General features: G+C 34.4%; 2 protein-coding genes across 7 annotated transcripts; both read left to right on the plus strand.

The window, feature by feature from the left end:
* The first annotated feature begins 237 nt into the window (after positions 1–237).
* LOC114760601 (uncharacterized) lies at positions 238–6072 on the plus strand. Of its 5 annotated transcripts, none has more exons than XM_028949857.1 (7): positions 238–452; positions 1036–1549; positions 1631–1837; positions 1932–2213; positions 2337–3736; positions 3824–3916; positions 5888–6072. In XM_028949857.1, exons 1-6 carry the CDS (start codon positions 339–341, stop codon positions 3905–3907), a joined length of 2601 nt encoding a protein of 866 aa, XP_028805690.1. In that variant the 5' UTR covers positions 238–338; the 3' UTR covers positions 3908–3916; positions 5888–6072. The 5 variants fall into 5 exon arrangements, with proteins under 5 accessions (XP_028805690.1, XP_028805692.1, XP_028805693.1 ...); XM_028949859.1 differs by having other exon boundaries at positions 1643–1837; XM_028949860.1 differs by having other exon boundaries at positions 1712–1837.
* A 5089-nt stretch (positions 6073–11161) lies between these two features.
* On the plus strand, positions 11162–20213 carry LOC114760612 (serine/threonine-protein phosphatase 4 regulatory subunit 2-like). 2 transcript variants are annotated; one of them, XM_028949887.1, is made up of 8 exons: positions 11162–11288; positions 12273–12384; positions 13652–13729; positions 14466–14514; positions 14669–14765; positions 15102–15154; positions 18164–18226; positions 19594–20213. In XM_028949887.1, exons 2-8 carry the CDS (start codon positions 12287–12289, stop codon positions 19858–19860), a joined length of 705 nt encoding a protein of 234 aa, XP_028805720.1. In that variant the 5' UTR covers positions 11162–11288; positions 12273–12286; the 3' UTR covers positions 19861–20213. The 2 variants fall into 2 exon arrangements, with proteins under 2 accessions (XP_028805720.1, XP_028805721.1); XM_028949888.1 differs by lacking the exons at positions 11162–11288; positions 12273–12384 and adding an exon at positions 13064–13203.
* The last annotated feature ends 117 nt before the right edge of the window (positions 20214–20330 follow it).

Below are 20330 nucleotides of genomic sequence, written 5' to 3' on the forward strand. Positions count from 1 at the left end.
AACCCTTAGAGATAATTTCAACTTGAATCTCTTTCTCACTTGTCTTCTCTTACACTTTAAAGCACCACAATTTTTTGTGCCATGCGAAGAACCAAATTACTCCAGAAATTGAGGTCGAAAATAACCCAGAAATTCAAATTTCAAATCACGCTCCAACGGTCATAATTTCTAGGGTTCTCCAACGTCTCTCGCACGACCAACTGCATATAATAGCACCGCCGATCTGCATTTCCCTCGCCGATCTGCTTTCGGATTCAGACACTCCTGCGCATTTCTCATTTCTCAGCTCCCAAATACAAAACATCTTGTTTTGATTCAATTCAGAAAATATCTTAATCATGGACTTCCACACCCTCTCAAGGAAGCAGCTGCAAGCCTTGTGCAAGAAGAACAAAATCCCCGCTAATATGACTAATGTCGCCATGGCCAATTCTCTTGCTGCTCTGGAGCAAGTAATGTGTTTATTTTCTTTATTTCTTTCTTTCGCCTGTAATATGCAATCTGTTTATGACTTTCGTGATAGTAGGTATCATGATTTATTGGGAGTTTAAAGACAGAAAATTTGAAATAAATTTTGGATTGGGTAATGTTTGATTCCATTTTTATGCGTTTTAAACATCAAGTAATGATATGTTATTCTACGCTGTTGAAACTGATCTTTTTCATTTGGCTGATATACCCCGGAAGTTATGGGTATCTTGGAGGCCTTTATATAATGCATTCTTAAGCCTCCCTCGATATTTTTCGACTCGTGAAATTATTGTATGTATTTTGAAACATCATAGCAGCAATCAGCCAAGTTCCTGCGCGTCGAAATGTTCCGATTGTTTTCTACCACGTGCAGTGAAAGTCTTTGAGCATCTTGCCTTGTTTAATTGGAAAACAGATAATAGAAAGTCTTTTCGAATTTCATGGTCTTTAATTGTATTGGAGAATGAAGAAATCATTTCAATCTGTATAATCAAGGTTCTTCTCTTCCTCGTTATTCTTCTGATTTTAATAATGGATTTTGAAATCTCCCATTGAATATGTTAGGTTGAAGGGATAGAAGAAGTTATGAATCCCGTGGACTGTGATGCCCAGAAGTTTCCCGATGAAAAGGGCGTTGGAACACCAGCTTGCCGGACGGCAACTCGGAGAAAACCAGTTACGGAGGAACCTGAAAGCACTAAGATCTCTACTCGGCTTCGACGCGGGACGAGAGCAAGAAATGATGAAGAAATCGATCAAGAGAACAAAGATCTTAATGTTCCTGTTACTCCTGCTGTGCCAACAACCAGGAGAAGAGCTCCAGCAGCGTCCAATCGCAGAAAGAAGGAAGATGAAAACCCAACTGATCATGTGCCTAAAACTCCGGCAGCTTCAAGCAGTAGGGTAAAGGCTACTTCGGCTTACAATACGAGGAAGTCAGTGAGGTTGTTGGAGAAAAACTTGTCTAAGATGAAGTTAGAGGATAAGGAAGAAACAGGATCGGTTAACGGTGCTGAGATTTCTGAAGAACTGATAAGTGTTTCTCAGCAAATGGAAGAATCAGAAGACACTGAAAATGGTATGTCCATATTTGTTTCCTAAGCTTTTTTTGTTGTTCCCGAGATATTTTTTGTTTTTTTGGGGTCCTAAGTTAGCACAGGGTATGATGCAGGGGCTAGCTCACAAGCAGTATCAACTGAAGTTATAGATAAAACTGATGAATCTGAGTTTACCTCTTCAGATAATAACTTGTCTAAGATAAGTTTCGTGGATGCTGATGAAACAGAGCCAGTGAAGGTTTATGAGATCTCTGAAGAAGTTACTGGTCTTCCTCAGAAGATTGAAGAATCGGAAGATGCTGTGGACGGTATGTCCGAGCAGCACGTCTTTTGCTATTTATTTATTTTTGGAGACCTTTGTTTTTTACTTGGTGTCCTAAATTGGATTAGTTTATGATGCAGGAGCTAGTTCACAGACTATACCAACTGAGGTTATTGAGAAAGGTGATAAATTGGAACTTACCTCTTCAAAAAAGAGCACTGGCTTTGAATGCCAGTCAATTGATTCCAAGTCAGAAATGGCAAGTGATACAGGAGCTAGTCTGCTGGCTGAACCACAAGAGAGTCTCATGAAAATCAACAAATCAGGATCTCCATTGAAGGATATGACCAATAGTTCTGAATCAGACGTTGAATTAATCAAGTCAGTTACTGAGGAAGTGAATGATGCTAATAATGAATTAGGTGTGTTTTACCATTGGTTGAATGATTCCTTTTTGTAAAACTGTTTTGCCCAATGATTATGTTACTTCATTGGTATTTGCTTCGATAGACGTTCAATTTGACCGGTGTTACTGCTATCTGCAGGAACTGGGATTATATGTCCAATTGAGAATGCTTGTGATTCTTCAGACCCAGAAAATGGTATTATTTCTCCATGTACCGAGAATGATGCTTTCTCTGGTGACAAGCAAAAGAGCCATGAACATTCAAATATGGGAAATGATGTTCAGAACTCAGTACTAATGCTTTCTTCTCTTGCTGAGAAGGAAGCAGTTGTAGAAATGGAAGATGACTCAGCAGAAATACATGTTTCTAAAGTTGATCATGAGGTTGATGCTTCTATGATTGTCGAACACAAGAATGAGGCAAGTGAGCATTCCATTGTGGGCACTGATACTCAGAATTCTGGAGGAATGTTCTATTCTGAGAACAAGAAGGAAGCGCCTGAAATTGCCTGTGAAATTCGGGATCCTGAGGAGATGTCTTCTGCCAAGGACAAAACCACTGAAATTGCCCGAGACGTTCAGGAAGAAATGATCTCTGCTGACAACAAAGCAATTGAAACTGATTATGACAATCAGAATTCTGAAGAGATGTTTCCTCCCGAGAACAAAGCAGCTGAAACGTCCTGTGAGATTCAGGAAGAAATGATCTCTGCTGAGAACAAAGCCATTGAAAGTGCTTATGACAACCAGAATTCTGAAGAGATGTTTTCTGCTGAGAACAAAGCAGCTGAAACTTCCTGTAAGATTCAGGAAGAAATGATCTCTGCCGAGAACAAAGCCATTGAAATTGCTTATGACAATCAGAATCCTGAAGACATGTTTTCTGCTGAGAACAAAGCAGCTGAAACTTCATGTGACGTTCAGAATTCCGACGAGATATGCTCTGCTGAGGAAAAAGAAGTTGAAGACGACACGTCTTCTCTTGTTCATGGAGAAATGGAATATGGAACTTCATTAGATATTGAAGAATCCAAAGGATATGTAGAGGAGGATGCTGTCATGGAGGTCTGCAATGAACCATCATCCGAAGGAAATACAAATGTTCAAAGTGTAGCATATTCTCAATCTCCAATGGTTATAAATGAAGCCAAAGAAGAACCTGAAATAGCAGATGTCCAATCTTCATTGGTTAGAAATGAAGCTGAAGCAGAATCTGATACTATCGACGTTCAAATTGGCAATGAAGACTGCAAAGAAGATACCGATGTTCCAACTGTGACTTCTGCTCCAATCAGTTCTGAACAGAAGGCCACTGACGTTCTAATTCAGTTTGCTTCTCAAGATCAGTCAGAACTGAAAAATAATGCAGCAGTGGAAGTTAGATCAGCTAGAAAGACATGTAATGAAGAGGGAGATATGCAGAAGGAAAACCAGATCAATGATGACCTGACCAGTAAAAGCATGCGGCAGCTCAAGAAGATGCTGAAGAACTTATCATTAGAAAATAAAACCAATAACGACAAGAGTAATTCTGTTAAGGTGAGGCTGATACCTCTGTGAGTAAAATTTTTAAGTGACCATATTCTTATTAACATTTAATTCACTATCGTATTTATGAATGTGCAGGAAGTGGAGAGGAAAAGAACTGCGTTGCAGGAACTGCCGGAGAACCGAATGACGGCGAGCAAGGGTCATCCATTATTACCATGAAGAGGAATGGCAAGGATTGGAACACTGGGAAGGAAATCTTTGGTTTTCTTCCTTAGTTTCTTTCTTTTCTTTTCTTTCACTTTTTTTTTTCGGAGGTCAAACTATCCTTTGTTCAAGACTTCAACTTTGGGTGCAAAGTTCACTTTTCTTTGCTTGTATTTCAAGTTTGGTTGATTGACACCCTTGAAGTCATACTACTCATAATTTTTTTTTTCCTCTTGCATAGATTGAGCTTTTCTACAATTAAAAGAAAGGATTCTAACCATGTGGCGTCAACCACCACTCTCAGTGATTCTAGGTAGTCTTTTGGCCTTTGATCATAAATCAGTAAACAAGTTCAATTTCTTGATGTCTCACTAGTAAGAAGTATTATTTTGAAAAAATGAAGAAATAAAACATAAGAAAACTTTGAATAAAGGGAGAAAACGTTAGGAAAATGGTAAGAAATTGATGACTAGCTCAAAACTGGAAAAAACAAAGAAAAAAAATAGAGATTTGACTCGGTACAATTCAGTTCCTATAGTTTCAGTACCGAGAATACAAGGACTAAATTATAAAATAGTTAAAACTATATGGACTAAGTTGTAGTAAATTAAAGTTTAAAAACTAAATCTAATTAAAACTATAAAGATTGAGTTGCATCAAGTGTAGGGACTAAATTACAAACGAATTAAAACTACAGGAACATAAGGATTAATCCTTAAGAAAATTAATTGAAATAGTACTGGATTTGGTTATATAGGTTCATTGAATATTAAAATATGAGTAAAAAAACTTGACGGAACTCTAAAAGTTGATAGTAGATTCACATGACCTTCTTTTCTTTCCATTTCTTTTTTTTTTTTTGGGAAAGGAGACTTAACTCAAATAATAAGTACTGGATAAAAGGATGCATGAAGGCAACAAAGTCTTCTTTAGAAACTTGACTCTTCTTTATGATGGTAAATTGCACCTAGCTCAAGTTGTGTGCCTGGAATTGATTAGTATAATGATATTTTTTTTTAATCAAGCAATCATAATAATATTTTTTGTTAAGCATCATAATGATATTTGAATTGCCTCTGTCATGATACCTTACCATCACTTAGAACAAAAATCTAGTCAACAAATTATTGTACTTCCCAGCTTCATTCTGATGAAGCTAATTGCAAAAAGATAGATTATTAGGATATTAGTATTTGAAATGTCTCTGTCATTACTAAAGACCTTCCCATCACTTACAACAGTAATCTACCCAACAAATTCTTGTAACTCCTGGCCGAAAGCATTGGCCTGAAGTTTGTAGCAACCACAAACTGCTAATCCCTCTCGATGGAGCATCTCTAGCCAATGGATTCTTTAATTTCTAAATATATTTTAAACACATGGCGTTAAAACCCATCCTAGGTTGCCTGAAGTGAAGTGATGAATCAATTCGTTAACAGGTTTAGTTATGAGTTTAAGATTGGTCGACTGAGTTGAATTATATTTTTTTTCTTTTTCTTTACTGAGCTTAAATGACATTCTTTGAAGTTAAAAATAGTATTATGTTAGATTTATAATTTAGTAACTCTGTTTTGCTGAATTATTAGATTTATATTTTAGTAACTCTGTTTTGCTGAATTATGTGTAAAATCGTGCATGAATTTTCATTTGTTTATGAGTTAATGTCTTTTTATTTAAATATTACTCTTTTTATAAATATTTTTTTATATTTTAATTAAATTATATTATTTTAGTTATGATCAGTCTAACTTAAAGCTAACTCTGATTTGAATTACTAACTCTTGTTAAAAATGGTTGTTAATTTCTTTATGTTTCTTATTAATGACTAAATTTTTATCGTTAATCCTCTTATTTCACTTGTTTATTCATATTTCGACACATTTTTTTTATTCTTACTTACATTTTAGATGTTGTTAATTCCCTTATGCATTGTTGTTAATTTTCTAATTTTTATTGTTAATCCCCTTATTTGTTGTTAATTCAAATTTTGCCTAGGCTGGCTCTTTATAAGTCAAGAATATTGGGAGGTTCATAGCTTGCTGCAGAGGGAAGAGCAAATGAATTCAACAAGACAAATCTAACACTTCAATGGAAGGGAAAGGAGTGATTTTAATAGAGAAGAGTAGAGGGATTTAAATATTATAACATTTTTATATTTTAATTTTTACTTGTCTGTTATTTTATTGGCTTTTGATTGAACTCTTTAAAGTATCACAATAGACTGAATTGCTCATCTTTCCTTGATCGTTTACCCACCACCACACATGGCTTCTTCTTTGCGAGAACTTTTCGCATGGGAAAGCCTTCATTACAGAAATCGAAACTTGTTCAAGTTCAAAGACAAGGCAAAACCGAAAAAACTCCCTATCTCTACACTTGCCATGATTGGACAAGCTTCGCAAAAGCGTACGAGAAATGCACGGGTGATAACGATGGCGAGCTGCAGGGTGGTGGATGCAATGTGACAACAAGTTTTGTGTGAGGGTGAGAAAGGAGAGAGCAGCATCAAGAGATAAGAAGAAAAAGATTTAGGATAGCATGGGAACGTTGAAAATAAATATAAGCATAATAATCATAACATGGTAAAATATTATCCTTTCCCTCTAAATGCTCCCAACTTAGGAGAGGAGAGAGGGGAAGAAGAATTTTAAAAGATTTTTCATCCTCTTCTAAAATTTTTATGTTACCAAATAAGAAGAAATGATCAAAATTCCTCATTTTTATTCACTCCAAATCCTTCATACCAAATACGGTTTTAAAGTAGAATAGAGCCTACTAAAAAGGAATGCTTTGAAAATTACTTTTGACTGCGCTTTCTTTCTTGAAGAATGACGATTTAGCAGCTATATGTTTTGTGGTAAGAATGGATGGCTTCTAGATGGGCATAGGGAAATTATCAAAGCCAACTCAACTTTCACGGATGAATGTGGAGTGCTTTTCACCATATGAACCAACTAGATGAGGTTACTTTTGAAACTAATAATCTTACTCTGGCAAATTGTTTAAATAAAAACAATGCATCTTCTAACTGGAGATGGGATGGTTTACTAGAAGACATGCTTGTCATCAAAAAACTTATCAAAAGCCATTGTTACATGTGGATTTCTAGGGAAGCAAACTTGGTGACTTAGTGAGTTACTAAGGCATCTTTAAACTTGGTTACCAACTGGGTTGTTAAGGTTTCTTTAAAATGGTCATGTCCTTTTGATTGAGTGTAAGAACCTCTACAACAATCGCCACATCTATTATCTAGTGGATTGTGTTAAATTTCGGTTTTTTTTTTTTAACCAAATGTTGAAGTTAGGTTAGATACTTATTACTACTTTGTATTACCTCCGGTCTTTAATATAAAATCTCATTTGACTTTTATTTTGGTCTTAAATATAAAACCCCAATCCATTTTGTCTCTAATATTTATGTATTTTTTTCCAAGATAGTTCTTCTAACAATAGTAGTTCTAGCCAATACACTTGATTAGTAAAAATATTTAAGAAAAGACAACACCTATTTATTACAAATAACTAATTTAACTTCTTTCCCTCATCTCTTTAAATTAGTCAACTAGTTCTTATAATTAGAATCGGAGGTAATACTTTATATTTGGGTTGAGTTTTGGATATATACTTAGTTTTTAGTAACTCATTTTACTTTCGCAGTAGCTTCTTGTGCTGAAATTTTGGCATATTGCCTGTATTTGTCTTCTTAACGACATTCCTTTTCTTTGATGGCAAAAAAAGAGAAAAAGAAAAATCCGTAGCTGTTCACAAGAAAAAGAAATGCATAGCCTTATGTTGAACAAGACTTCGTTAATAAGTAGCATATGCTATTTTCATTCTTATTTATTATTATCTTTTAAAAATTTTCATTTTTTTATTTTTGTATGTTGCTTTGAAAAATTATTGAATAATAAATTATACTCCTATTACCCTTCCTGGTTTTTCGGTCAGAAGTCCTTGCCATATGTATTATTAAATAATTATGATGAAATATTAAAAGGATTGAGTGAAAACACGTTACTCCTCCAATATATTATATTTAATTAAAAACATTTTTAAAAAAGATAAGAGAATTTTGAGAATATTATTTTTTTTTTGAATCGATCGCCTATGAAGTACTTTTCCGATTTTTAACATAAGACCTCTTTAATTAATTTGATTAGATTAAAAAGTTAAGTAAGTTAGTTAATTATAAGAAATATGATATGTTTCTCCTAAAATACTATAACCATCTTTCTTAATATCCTCCCTCATTCTTTTGCTTGATTATGGTTAAGGAAGTATCAATAGGAGTAATTTAGAAAAAACTGATAAATATAAAAAATAGGTCTTATATTTAGGATCAAAATCAACTCAATAATTAGGTTCTATATTAAGAAACGCATGATTATTACCTCCCGTTCTTAATATAAGAACTAATTGACTAATTTAAGTATATTAAAAAATTAGTTAAATTAGTTATTTTTAATAAATACGTTTTACCTTTCTTAATATATCTTTATTAATTAAGTATAGTTACTAGATTTACTATTATTTCAAAAACTAATTTAAATAAATAAATAAATATAAAAAAATAGATTGTGATTTTATTGGGAAAATTTCACTGTAGGACCGCAAAAGACAATTAATATCAAAGAGCCCTCAAAACTTTCTGAAACCTCACTGCAGAACCAAGGGACCAATCTGATATTAATTCCACAAACGAAATGACGCCACTGCCCCTCATTTTAGAGTGAGATTACAATAATACCCCTCTCCTTTTATTTTATTAAAAAATAAATATTTACCGGAGTTACTGTTCCGGCCACCGGCGCTTAGGTGGCCGTCGTCGGGGTCTGGTCACCGGTGGCCGGAACAGTAACTCCGGCAGGACCTCTGGTGGCTGGAGTTTTTTTTGTTTAAAACAAAGTGGCCAAGGGAGGGTTTGAACCCATGACCCTTTGGCACACCAAAAGACTTGTAACCACCAAGCCAAGCAACCCATTCAATCATAAAATGCAAATAAAACTATATATAACAAAATAAACGCAACAGTCCAAATGTAAGTGAACAAGTGAAATTAGATGATTTGCAAGTGGAATTCAGAAATTTGCAACAAAAATTAGGCAATTTACAAATAACATAATAGAAGTCATAACTCAAAATGTAAGTATTTAAGTGCAAATGAGCAAGTAAAATTTGAAGATTTACAACAAAAGTTCATGGATTGACAACCCAAATTTGACAAACATAAGAGAATTTACAACCCAAAATGCAAGTATTTGAGTGTAAGTGAACAAGTGAAATTAGATGATTTACAAGTAGAATTCAGCAATTTACAACAAAAATTAGGAAATTTACAAATAACATAATAGAAGTCATAACCCCAAATGCAAGTGTTTAAGTGCAAATGAGCAAGTGAAATTTAAAGATTTACAATAAAAGTTTATGGATTTACAACCCAAATTTGGTAAACACAAAAGAATTCACAACCTAAAATGTAAGTGTTTGAGTGTAAGTGAACAAGTGAAATTAGACGATTTACAAGTGGAATTCAGCAATTTACAACAAAAATTAGACAATTTACAAATAATATAATGGAACTCACAATCCCAAATACAAGCGTTTAAGTGTAAATGAGCAAATAAAATTTGAAGATTTACAACAAAAGTTTATAGATTTACAAGTGAAATTCGACAATTTCACTTGCTCATTTGCACTTAAACACTTGCATTTGGGGTTATGACTTCTATTATGTTATTTGTAAATTGCCTAATTTTTGTTGTAAATTGCTGAATTCCACTTGTAAATTGTCTAATTTTACTTGTTCACTTACACTCAAATACTTACATTTTGGATTATGAATTCTCTTGTGTTTATCAAATTTGGGTTGTAAATCCATAAACTTTTGTTATAAATGTTCAAATTTCACTTGCTCATTTGCAGTTAAACACTTGCATTTGGGGTTATGACTTCTATTATGTTATTTGTAAATTGCCTAATTTTTGTTGTAAATTGCTGAATTCTACTTGTAAATCGTCTAATTTCACTTGTTCACTTACACTCAAACACTTACATTTTGGGTTGTAAATTCTCTTATGTTTGCCAAATTTGGGTTGTCAATCCATAAACTTTTGTTGTAAATCTTCAAATTTTACTTGCTCATTTGCACTTAAACACTTGCATTTGGAGTTATGACTTCTATTATGTTATTTGTAAATTGTCTAATTTTTGTTGTAAATTGCTGAATTCTACTTGTAAATCATCTAATTTCACTTGTTCACTTACACTCAAACACTTGCATTTTGGGTTGTGAATTCTCTTATATTTACCAAATTTGGATTGTAAATCCATAAAATTTTATTGTAAATCTTCAAATTTCACTTGCTCATTTGCAGTTAAACACTTGCATTTTGGGTTATGACTTCTATTATGTTATTTGTAAATTGCCTAATTTTTGTTGCAAATTGATTAATTCCACTTGTAAATCGTCTAATTTCACTTGTTCACTTACACTTAAACACTTATATTTTGGGTTGTGAATTCTCTTGTGTTTACCAAATTTGGGTTGTAAATCCATAAACTTTTGTTGTAAATCTTCAAATTTTACTTGCTCATTTGCACTTAAATACTTGCATTTTGGGTTATGACTTCTATTATGTTATTTGTAAATTGTCTAATTTTTGTTGTAAATTGCTGAATTCTACTTGTAAATCCTCTAATTTCACTTGTTCACTTACATTTGGACTGTTGCGTTTATTTTGTTATATATAGTTTTATTTGCATTTTATAATTGAATGGGTTGCTTGGCTTGGTGGTTACAAGTTTTTTGGCGTGCCAAGGGGTCATGGGTTCAAACCCTCTCTTGGCCACTTTGTTTTAAACAAAAAAAACTCCGGCCACCGGAGGTCCTGCCGGAGCTACTGTTCTGTCCACCGGTGACCGGACCTTGACGGCGGCCACCTGAGCGCTGGTGGCCGGAACAGTAACTCCGGTAAATATTTATTTTTTAATAAAATAAAAAGGGAGGGGTATTATTGTAATCTCACTCTAAATTTTAATTTCAATTTGATCCTTTGGTCCGGCAGTGAGGTTTCAGAAAGTTTTGGAGGCCCGCTCTTTGATATTAATTGTCTTCTACGGTCCTACAGTGAAATTTTCCCTTTTATATTTACTATCAAAATAAAACCAAATAAGTATCAAGGTAGAAGTTAAAAACGTGCAACTTTTTTCCCCTATGTTTTTTCCGCTTTGTGTAAGAAAAGTAGCGGGTCCTATTTTCCCAGAACGGATCGCCATTCACTCCGCTCTCCAAAAGCCCAAGGAAGGGAGGAACATAATCGATTCTGGAGCCCTTACGCCTCGACCCACTGGCCACCACCGCGCGTCCAGCCGCCGGCTAGATCCTCTCACCGGCTGAGGTGAGTCGATTTCAAGGTTCAAATGTTTTGGGAATTTTTGGTGGCTTCTTTGGTCTACATTTTTTGAGCTGAAAATTATTTCCTTCGTCCCTCTCGTTCGCTGAACGTTGGCCAAGTTAGTGGGGATTTATAAGAGAAAGGAAGGCTTCGTTTTTGTCATCTCTGTTTTGGCCTTGGGTTTTCATGGAGAGGTGTTCTTATTTATGGTGATGCTGGATGGAGAGTTTTGCTTTTGTTTGGGGTAGTGAAATTTGATTTGCAGGAAGCAAAGGAGGGGAGGAGGTGTTTTAGAGACCTAATTGCAGCCATAATTAGGAACTTGTGAACCATATTTTGCTTTCCAATGTGTTCCTCAAAATCTTCAAGTGGTTTAAACAGTTTATTAATTCTTAATTGTTAGCTTGCGAGAGGATGCACCCATAGATTTTGAAAACACTGTACCACATGGACCATTCACCAATAAATCAGTTATACTTACCTCCTATCAGTCCATGCATAATGAAGCAACTTGCTCTGCCTCTGGGACCTTTTGATTCTTTACCGCACCTTTTTAATGGAATTCCCGCTTCATGGAAGAATCGAGTAGTACATTTTGGGTTAAATTGATGGTCCTTATGGAGTTTTCTTGTGTAATTTAAGTTCATATATGTATAATTGATCATGTAATTTAATTGGATCTTCATTGGCTAAGCATGTGCAATAAAAGTTACTAGATATGTTTGGCTGAAAATACTGGATGATATAACTCCATTTCCCAAAAAGGTCGCGCCTCATCCCTGCATGATGATGCATGCTTTGGACTGGGCAAACCCAGTTGCTTGGTCTCACTGCCCCACTGAGGCCGCAGTGGTTTGCTGGCGGGTCTGTTTTGACAACATATTGTTTTCTATCATCATCATCATCATCTAAGTTGGGGTATCTGGAAGCATTTATTCTGCTTGAATCTGAACTTCATATAACTAATATATCTATCATTCTATGTAGGTGGAGGGCAATTGATGGAGACGTCAAATGAAAATTTGCAGCATGTAACCATTTCTTCCAATGATAATGACCATCAGAACAATGATAGTGTGGCTAGTGTCTTGAATCACAGGTATACGTTACTTCCACTTCACCATGGGGTTCAATGGGAACAAGTCTCTTTCAGAGAATGTACTTTCTAGAGGGATTGGAGAACTCTTCTATAATAGATTTGCTTGTGAAGGTGAGAGGCGGGGAAGCATATGATAGTTTAATAGGGTGAACTTGGAGGCTCTTTGCGATGAGGTAGCTAGAAAGATGCTCACCCTAGTAAAGTGAGGCGCTGCAGCAAGAAGAAAAATATGATATATAGACAAAAAAACTACAGATAAATATACATTGAAATAACCTTCGTTTATACATCCACACATAGATATATTCTGAAAATGTCATAGTAAATGATAAATGTTGTAGTCACGTCAATCATACTAATACTAAACAATAAAATGAGCCACTCAAGTTCGTGGCACAACTGGTTGTCCCTCTGTGGGTTCTTTGTTTTCTCATATTTATTTACATTAAGAAATCCTAAAAGCTATGTACTGTTATAATATTTTAAGTCTAAAACTAATATATTAACTTCAAGACTTTCCTATTATTATTAGAAATCTTTTCTATCTTATCTGATATTTTAAATTTAAGACTTTCCTATTTTTATTAGAAAATTTTCCCTTCTCATATAATATTTTAGATATGAAACTTACCTATTCTGTTTAGTTAAACACCTAACCCTAATACAACCTCAACAACAGCATCACCGAGCCAATACAGCTGTGCTGTTCCTCAGAAAAAACCTTCTACTGGCAATATCAGTGATGTGCTGAAGATGCTTGCCTTATGCCGAGCACAAGGCATGCCTTTTGGTGCCAAACCAAAGCCAGCGCCTCTTATGGTACGGAAGCTGCTAAGGCTGCGTTGTGCCTTGCTTTAGCACTTTGTATTTTTCCGAATTATGTGATAAAAGATGCAGAATTTGGGTTTGGGGTTTATGGATTTTAGGGATGTAGATTCAACTAAGAGACGTTAAAAATTTGGGTAAATTATGCTCACAGTCTGTTAGGCATCATAAAATGACAGTCCACTTTATTGACCATATTTGACTAACTGATACGTTGGTGGGATGTTCAAGATAATCATGATTTGCATGAACTCTTGTGACATGTTAAAAATTGAAATTGCATTTTACTTGAACAATTTTAACTGTTGAATTTTTTTTTTCCTTCTGTAATATTAATAAAACAATAGTTCTTTTATAGTTAGTATTTTTTGTGCAATAATGATTAATACAATGTGAAAGAATATGCGCATTTCTGATTGATGATTATGCTTGGATTTTGTAGAGGTGCCGAATCAGAGCATATGTCAAGGGAAGAAATTAAACACATATTAGAAGTTATTGCATCCACTGGGAGATTCTGGTATGTTGAATGGTGTTACCAGTTTCTTTTACGGCTTTTCTGCAATGTGTCTACTGAGATGTGTGTATTTTTCCTGAATATATGATTGCAAATAGCTGAAAAAACCTTCCTTCTTCTCGTTTGTTGAGGCACCGTACTGTAGCAGAGACTGAAATTTTTTTTAAAAAAATATTTTTAAGCAAACTTTGCTCAAGGAAAATCTGTCTTTATATATATCAATGGTTTTAATGAGGCAATCTTACTGAGCGAAATGATATAATTTATGATGCTAAAAACAAGTAACAAAGGCGATCTTAATGACTTAACAGAAAGGGTCATATCTCTTGCTTCCCTTTGAACTTGGGGAGCGCTGTTATTCTCCTATATTTTGTATCTCTTTTCCTCTTTCCTTCCCCCCCTTTTGTTTCTCCTTCCCATGCTTTTTATGACCCTGTCTCAATCTTCCCACTCGCAATTCTTATTTTATCCAATAAAACTCCTGTTCCATGGACAATATTACTAGTCTTTTATGGCCTTCCTCATTTTCAGACCTAATGGCTTCTATGACACTATGTCAATGCATGGGCACACGGTTTCATAAATCTAATATTTCATGATGAAGAAACAATAGATAAACTATTTGTTTACTTTAGTTGGCCTTGTATAATGATAATTCGGTAAGATTTCATCCAGATCTATAATAGCAATGCTAATGTAGTCATTTTTCATTGTTTCATGCTTTGCTTTCAAATAACAGGCATGACTGGGATAAGTTGAAGAGCATGCTATCGATTCAGCTGAAGCAGGTATGGGGAGGTATGCTAGCAAGTAGGTCTTATATATTTTCTGTTAAGTCTCAGAGGCATTGATAATTTATATTCATAGGTTAAATGGGATTTTACCATTATACTTTTCTTGCATGGTTGTCCTTACACTTTCTGCCTCATAACTGCTATATAGGTATTGTCAGACTACCCTGAAGCAAAATTGACAAGTGAGCAGCAATATGCTTCTTTAGGAGAGTCCTACTCTGATCTAGTGGACAGATTGAATGAAGGTATTTTACCATATTTTATGCTAACTTATGGGTTTTGTGAAAATGCTAAGGAGAAGACATTAATCACTTGCCATACTTACATGTGCAATCTATGTGATATATGTGGATGTAAATTTGTTATTATTTAAGAAATTAGATTTTCTTTATCAAATAGTCTAGGGTTCAAATGTTTCTACACTCTTGTATTTCAGGACTATTGTTTTGAAGTGTTTATCAAGAATACTAAATCTGTTGTTTTGCCTTGAAAGAATGTATTTTAATATATTAATGTGCTGGATAGATTTCCCTATCACGTCTTCTTCCATAAAAATTACTGAAGGCATTTTTGAATTGCAGCTCTTCTTTCATTTTATGAAGGCCCTCCATTTACATTGCAGAGGTTGTGTGAGGTTAGTATCGTGCGGTTTTATGTTCTGGCAGTGACATTCATGTCTATTAGTAATCGTTTGTCTGTGTCTTGTAAGTAAACGTTGATATATGCTCCTCCATTTACATTGCTGCGGTTGTGCTAGTAAGTGTTGTGTGTTATTATGTTCTGGCAGCAATATTCATGTGTTAGTAATCGTTTCTTTTTGTCTTGGAAGCAAATGTTGATTAATGCACCTTTTCTAGCTTGATGTGTCTTGCTTTAGTTTTGATTTTTAGCTTTCATATGTTATGAAATGGAAGCCATGTCTACTGTTTCACCTGGTATTCTCCATATGATTGCTTTAATGGGGTCCTGATGATGTGCAGTGAGATAGCTTTGTTGCATTATTAAGATTTTTTGGCTTTATCCTTTTCTTATATTCTTCAATTTGTCTTTGAGGTTATTATATGCATCCCTTGGTTTTATCTCATCTCCAACCTCTGATATTATTTCTTGGTTATAAACAAAAAAAAAAAAACTTTTATTAGAGCATCGGTATAAAAATCTGGCAATTTTTGTTGAGAAATTTAGGATAATTTGGCCAGTACTAGAATGACATTACATACATTTGAACATTGATGAATAGTTTTTGTTGAGAAATACAATTTAGCTTTAGTTTCCCAACATTGGTGCACCAAGTTTGAAACCTTGAACTCTATCCTCTTGTTTTATGAATTTTGAAGCTATTAAATTTACAATCAAAACAAAAGTGGAGGGTCACAGTCGACAAAAGTGATGTTTGTCCCCATTTGATCTCTCTCCTAAGGTAGCTATGACACCATCAGTCCATTGTTTGTCTTTCTTAGGAGACGGATTGAAGATTTACGTGATTGAATTCCACGAGTGCAACATAACAACTTCCTTACAATCTTCCTTCCCTATACGTTCTTGTACAAGCAGTTTAGATGAGTGTATTCCCATATTTGCTCAGGTCTTCATCATTTGGTTTTGATGGAGACTTAAGCTAGCCTAGTGAACCCTCCCTTAAAGCCAACTTGTAATTGGAAAGAATCATGCCATATAAGTGTTGCAAGAATTACTTTTGGCAATCCAATGGGACTCTATCAGGAATATAGAAATGTAAGACAATGTTTGCTATTGAATAACTATTGGATCATGCAAGGGGGTATTAGTCGGATAATGGACAATGGTACTGCTTCTAGTTAAATGATGACATCATTTGTTAAAATTTCTTTAGTGTGAGTATCTCGTAGTTCTTTTTTCCATTTTTCATTGTGTGTATATAAAATTTTTATTTTTTCTTAAGGTGTTGTGCATGCACGTGGCAGCTGCCATGCCATCTGTTTTCGTGTCATTGCAGTTTTGGCCGCTAGTTGTCAACTTTCACCACATGCCATTGACAACACTAAAATTGATTCTTATCTGGTGGGTGGTAGACGTCCCCTTTTTAGGTCGCTATGGCAAGTGTATCATTATACCCTTGTATGCTTGTAGAATAGAGGTGATTTCAAATATGGTCCCTACTACCATAATACCTTCTCCGAAATTGAATTTGATCAACAGAAGCTTATGTTGGGATGATTGTCCTTTGATCATTGTGTTATCATGTAAATATCCAATTCAACTCAAAAGTTGTAGCCTGTTCCCATTTGTCCTACATCTATTCCTCGTACAGAATATAAAAATTATGGCATGCATCAAAAGAATATGTAAAACAATAGTGGGAGTGCACATGGACTGAATTTTGGTATATTTTGTATGGTAGATGTTCTCAGTCTTGGTGGACCATCAAATTGCATGCTTTTTGATTAGTTTTTTAAGGAGAATTAGAATGAAGGACCTAGGAAAAATGATATTTATCATAAAAATTGTAATTATGTAAAGGACCAAATATCACAATATGAATGTAAAAGTACTAAATTGCCTCAAACTAAACCTCCTAAATTCTGTTAATTCAAAATTTGAAAAAGCAACTAAAATTAAAACGAAAATGGTTTCTATAATAAAAGAAAAATTAATCTTTAATTATGTCATTTTTTTAATGCATAGCGTTTCCCTATCGAACCAAATTAGATGTGGGGTCTTTATATAGAGCATCAGTTATATTATTTTTTTACCAGAATCAATTACATTATTGGACCTTTTGAATACTATAACATGTTTACTATTTGATAGTTTTTTTATATTGATATAATAATTTTCAAAAAGATCTAGCAGTTTGAATTTGGATCCATGTTATTTTATTTATTCTTTTCATAAGTCACACGCCTATTATACTTTTTACTAAGGATTTTTGAATTTGTAACTCCATATTGCTAGGAGTAAAAGAAAGAGTTTAGGACTAATTTAAAATAATTATTCTAAAGTCATGAACTTATCACCATCATCGTGGTCACCATCGGACTTCAAATCTTTGGAAAAAAAAAAGGAACAAGCATTAAAGATTATTAAAGATTAAAAATTAAAATTGTTCCAACTCAATCTGAATAATAATTAAATCACAGATAATTTTTACACAAGTATAAACATTACGAGTATTCATAATTCTCTATCACAGCCATCATAAAAAAGAAAAAAGAAAAAAGCAAAATTAATCATTTAAGGTTTAAAATTTCAAATGTGATGTTATCTGATATTTACAAGAATAAAAGATGTTGATGACATGGACCTGAATGTTCATCAGAAAAAAATTTAAATGAAAAACAGATTATGATCATAGGGATGGTGGGCTGGTGTTTTTTTTTTTTTTTTCCCTTTCAAAAAGTTGAATGTATGAGGAAATGTACGGAATTAACTTAGGGATATTTTAGTATTTTTAAATTTATATTTTGATATTGGCGTTTATAAATAATACTAGCATAAGGGTCTTATATTTAGGACCGGAGGAGTAATAATTTTTAAGATCCTCTATAATAGATTTTTTTCATTTAAGGTCCTTTGTTTTAATTTTCCCTAGTTTTTACATGTATATCATTTCTCAGATGTATTTTTTGTTTTTCTTATTGATGTTTCGTCTGATATTGCACAGATCCTATTGGATGCACAAAATATTTACCCAAATCTCTCGAAGCTTGCCTTAGCCCTTGAGAAGGTATGCCGTATGCGTGGTGCTTTATAGTTTGATGCACCTAATTCAGTTCCATTCTGTTTGAAAATACCCCCTTGAATTTTAATTCCTTTACAAGTTACTTTAGTGTTGATGATTAATTATGTAAACTTCAACATGTGGCAAAAAAGGTAACCCGTTCACTGAGAAGTAAAAGCATTGAAATCTTGTGAGGGGCCCTCCATCTTGGCATATCATGGATTTAGTTAGGAGGGTTTTTGCTGATTATCAACGTTTATTTCCCTTCTTGTATCTTGTAATCCCTCTGGTGGGTTTTTGAGATTGATTGGCTGAACTTGCTGTCAATGCTCTCTGTTTCTATTGGGCAAATCAGAGAAGTTATACTATAAAAATTCTTGAAGATGTCGGAGCCCAAGAGGTCGGACCACTCTTGATGACAAAATGTGGGCTAACTATGGTGATGATTGCAGAAAAAAATGACTCCCCCGTGAAATTGTCACTTCAAGCAACCATGGGGTCAGGAAAGCTTCTCTTTATCAGGCATTCACTTAATAGGAACAATTAGCTTCACTGGTCCACATGTATTGATGATTTGTGTGTCTAGGAAGTAATGTTAACATGGTGTCTAAGATTCACACGTCCCTCTGTGGCCTTAAACAATCTCCCAGGTCCTGGTTTGATAAATTTACTTAGGTTGTCAAAGGTTGTAGGAATATTTTGATCACACCTCATTGTCAATTCCTTGGATGTACGTGGGGTCAGGCTGATAAAACCTGATTCTCTAATTCTCTGTTGGTGGTGATCTTGCTCTCTTCACTGCATATGTAAATCATGTTTGTCACAAGTTTCGCAAAAGAGATGATGGTTGAAAGGTAAAGGTTTTCTGTTGCAATAGAAATTGGAGTCTAGGAGTTTGGAATACGCATTAGACTTGCATGGAGACAGGAATGCAGGGTTGTAAACTAGTTGACACTTCCATGAAGGCTAAGTTCAAGCAATTAAGAGCACTGGTTGAGTTGGAAGATATTGAAGGATAGTAGGTAAACTTACCTACTTTAACACGCTAAGCCTGGTATAAGCTTTCCAGTGAGTGTTGCCGTGAAATTTGCAAGTATGAGTCACGCTCATGCTAGGAGAATGAGAAGAATATTGTCTTGCTAGGAAACATTGATCATCACAATATAGCTATTGATATTATCTAGAAGGGAATTTAAATAAACAAAAATGATTTTCTTACAGCATTTAATTAAACATGACTGAATGGAATTTGGATTTGATAAATGTCATCTCGTAATTAATTGACACCTAGTGTATACTGCATCTATGACGGTCATGTATAACGTGTTTTCCGTAGAAGCATTCTTATTCCTTTTTTTCATTTCCTATTGCAGAACTTGTTGGTTACATCTACATTGACTATCTGCACCGACCCATATCCGCAAACAACTGTGCACGAGTCAGGTGAATCAGAGAAAGCAGTTGAAAAGCAGAATGAGGAATGTAATATTACAGAGAATGGCATTGAGCCTCTGGCTGCTGACAAGGATGTAGTCATGACTGAGGCTGATATCAATGATGAAATGACCATTGACATGGAAGCTTTTCAAGATATGGTTAAACCATCAGAAACAAATTCTGAACCGAGCGCTAATGCGTAACCATCGGTGGTTGATGTGAGTCTGAGAAAGCCAATGACTCTGATATGATCCTAGATTCCGATGTCCTCATTGATGATTTGTGGGATTTTATGTTCTATGGGGGGCAATGTTGATCATGGTCGTCATAGAGTACTTAGACAACAGGTTTGGGAATCCTTATGTCCTCCAAGCTCAAAATTATACCTTTTCCCTCACGAAGTATTAACTAAGTTTTTGCCTTAAATGTCCTGAATGCCAAGCTCGTATTTGTTGCATGATATGAATTTTGTGATTGAAGCCATGATACATAATTTGCTGCAGAATATTAGCATTTCTGAAATCCTGAAATGGTGCTATGATTTAGTTGTTTAAAATTTTTTTAAAAAAATTGATGAGCTATTTGTAGAATATGTATTCTGTTTTCTTATTAGTGATGCATTTCCTAGAAGATTTACTTGTAATCAGTCCAACCGCATGGTACACAGCCTTGA

The sequence above is a fragment of the Neltuma alba genome, unplaced genomic scaffold, assembly GCF_004799145.2.
Source record: "Neltuma alba isolate B1F8T4 unplaced genomic scaffold, ASM479914v2 tig00011004_pilon, whole genome shotgun sequence".
Classification (NCBI taxonomy): Eukaryota; Viridiplantae; Streptophyta; class Magnoliopsida; order Fabales; family Fabaceae; genus Neltuma; species Neltuma alba.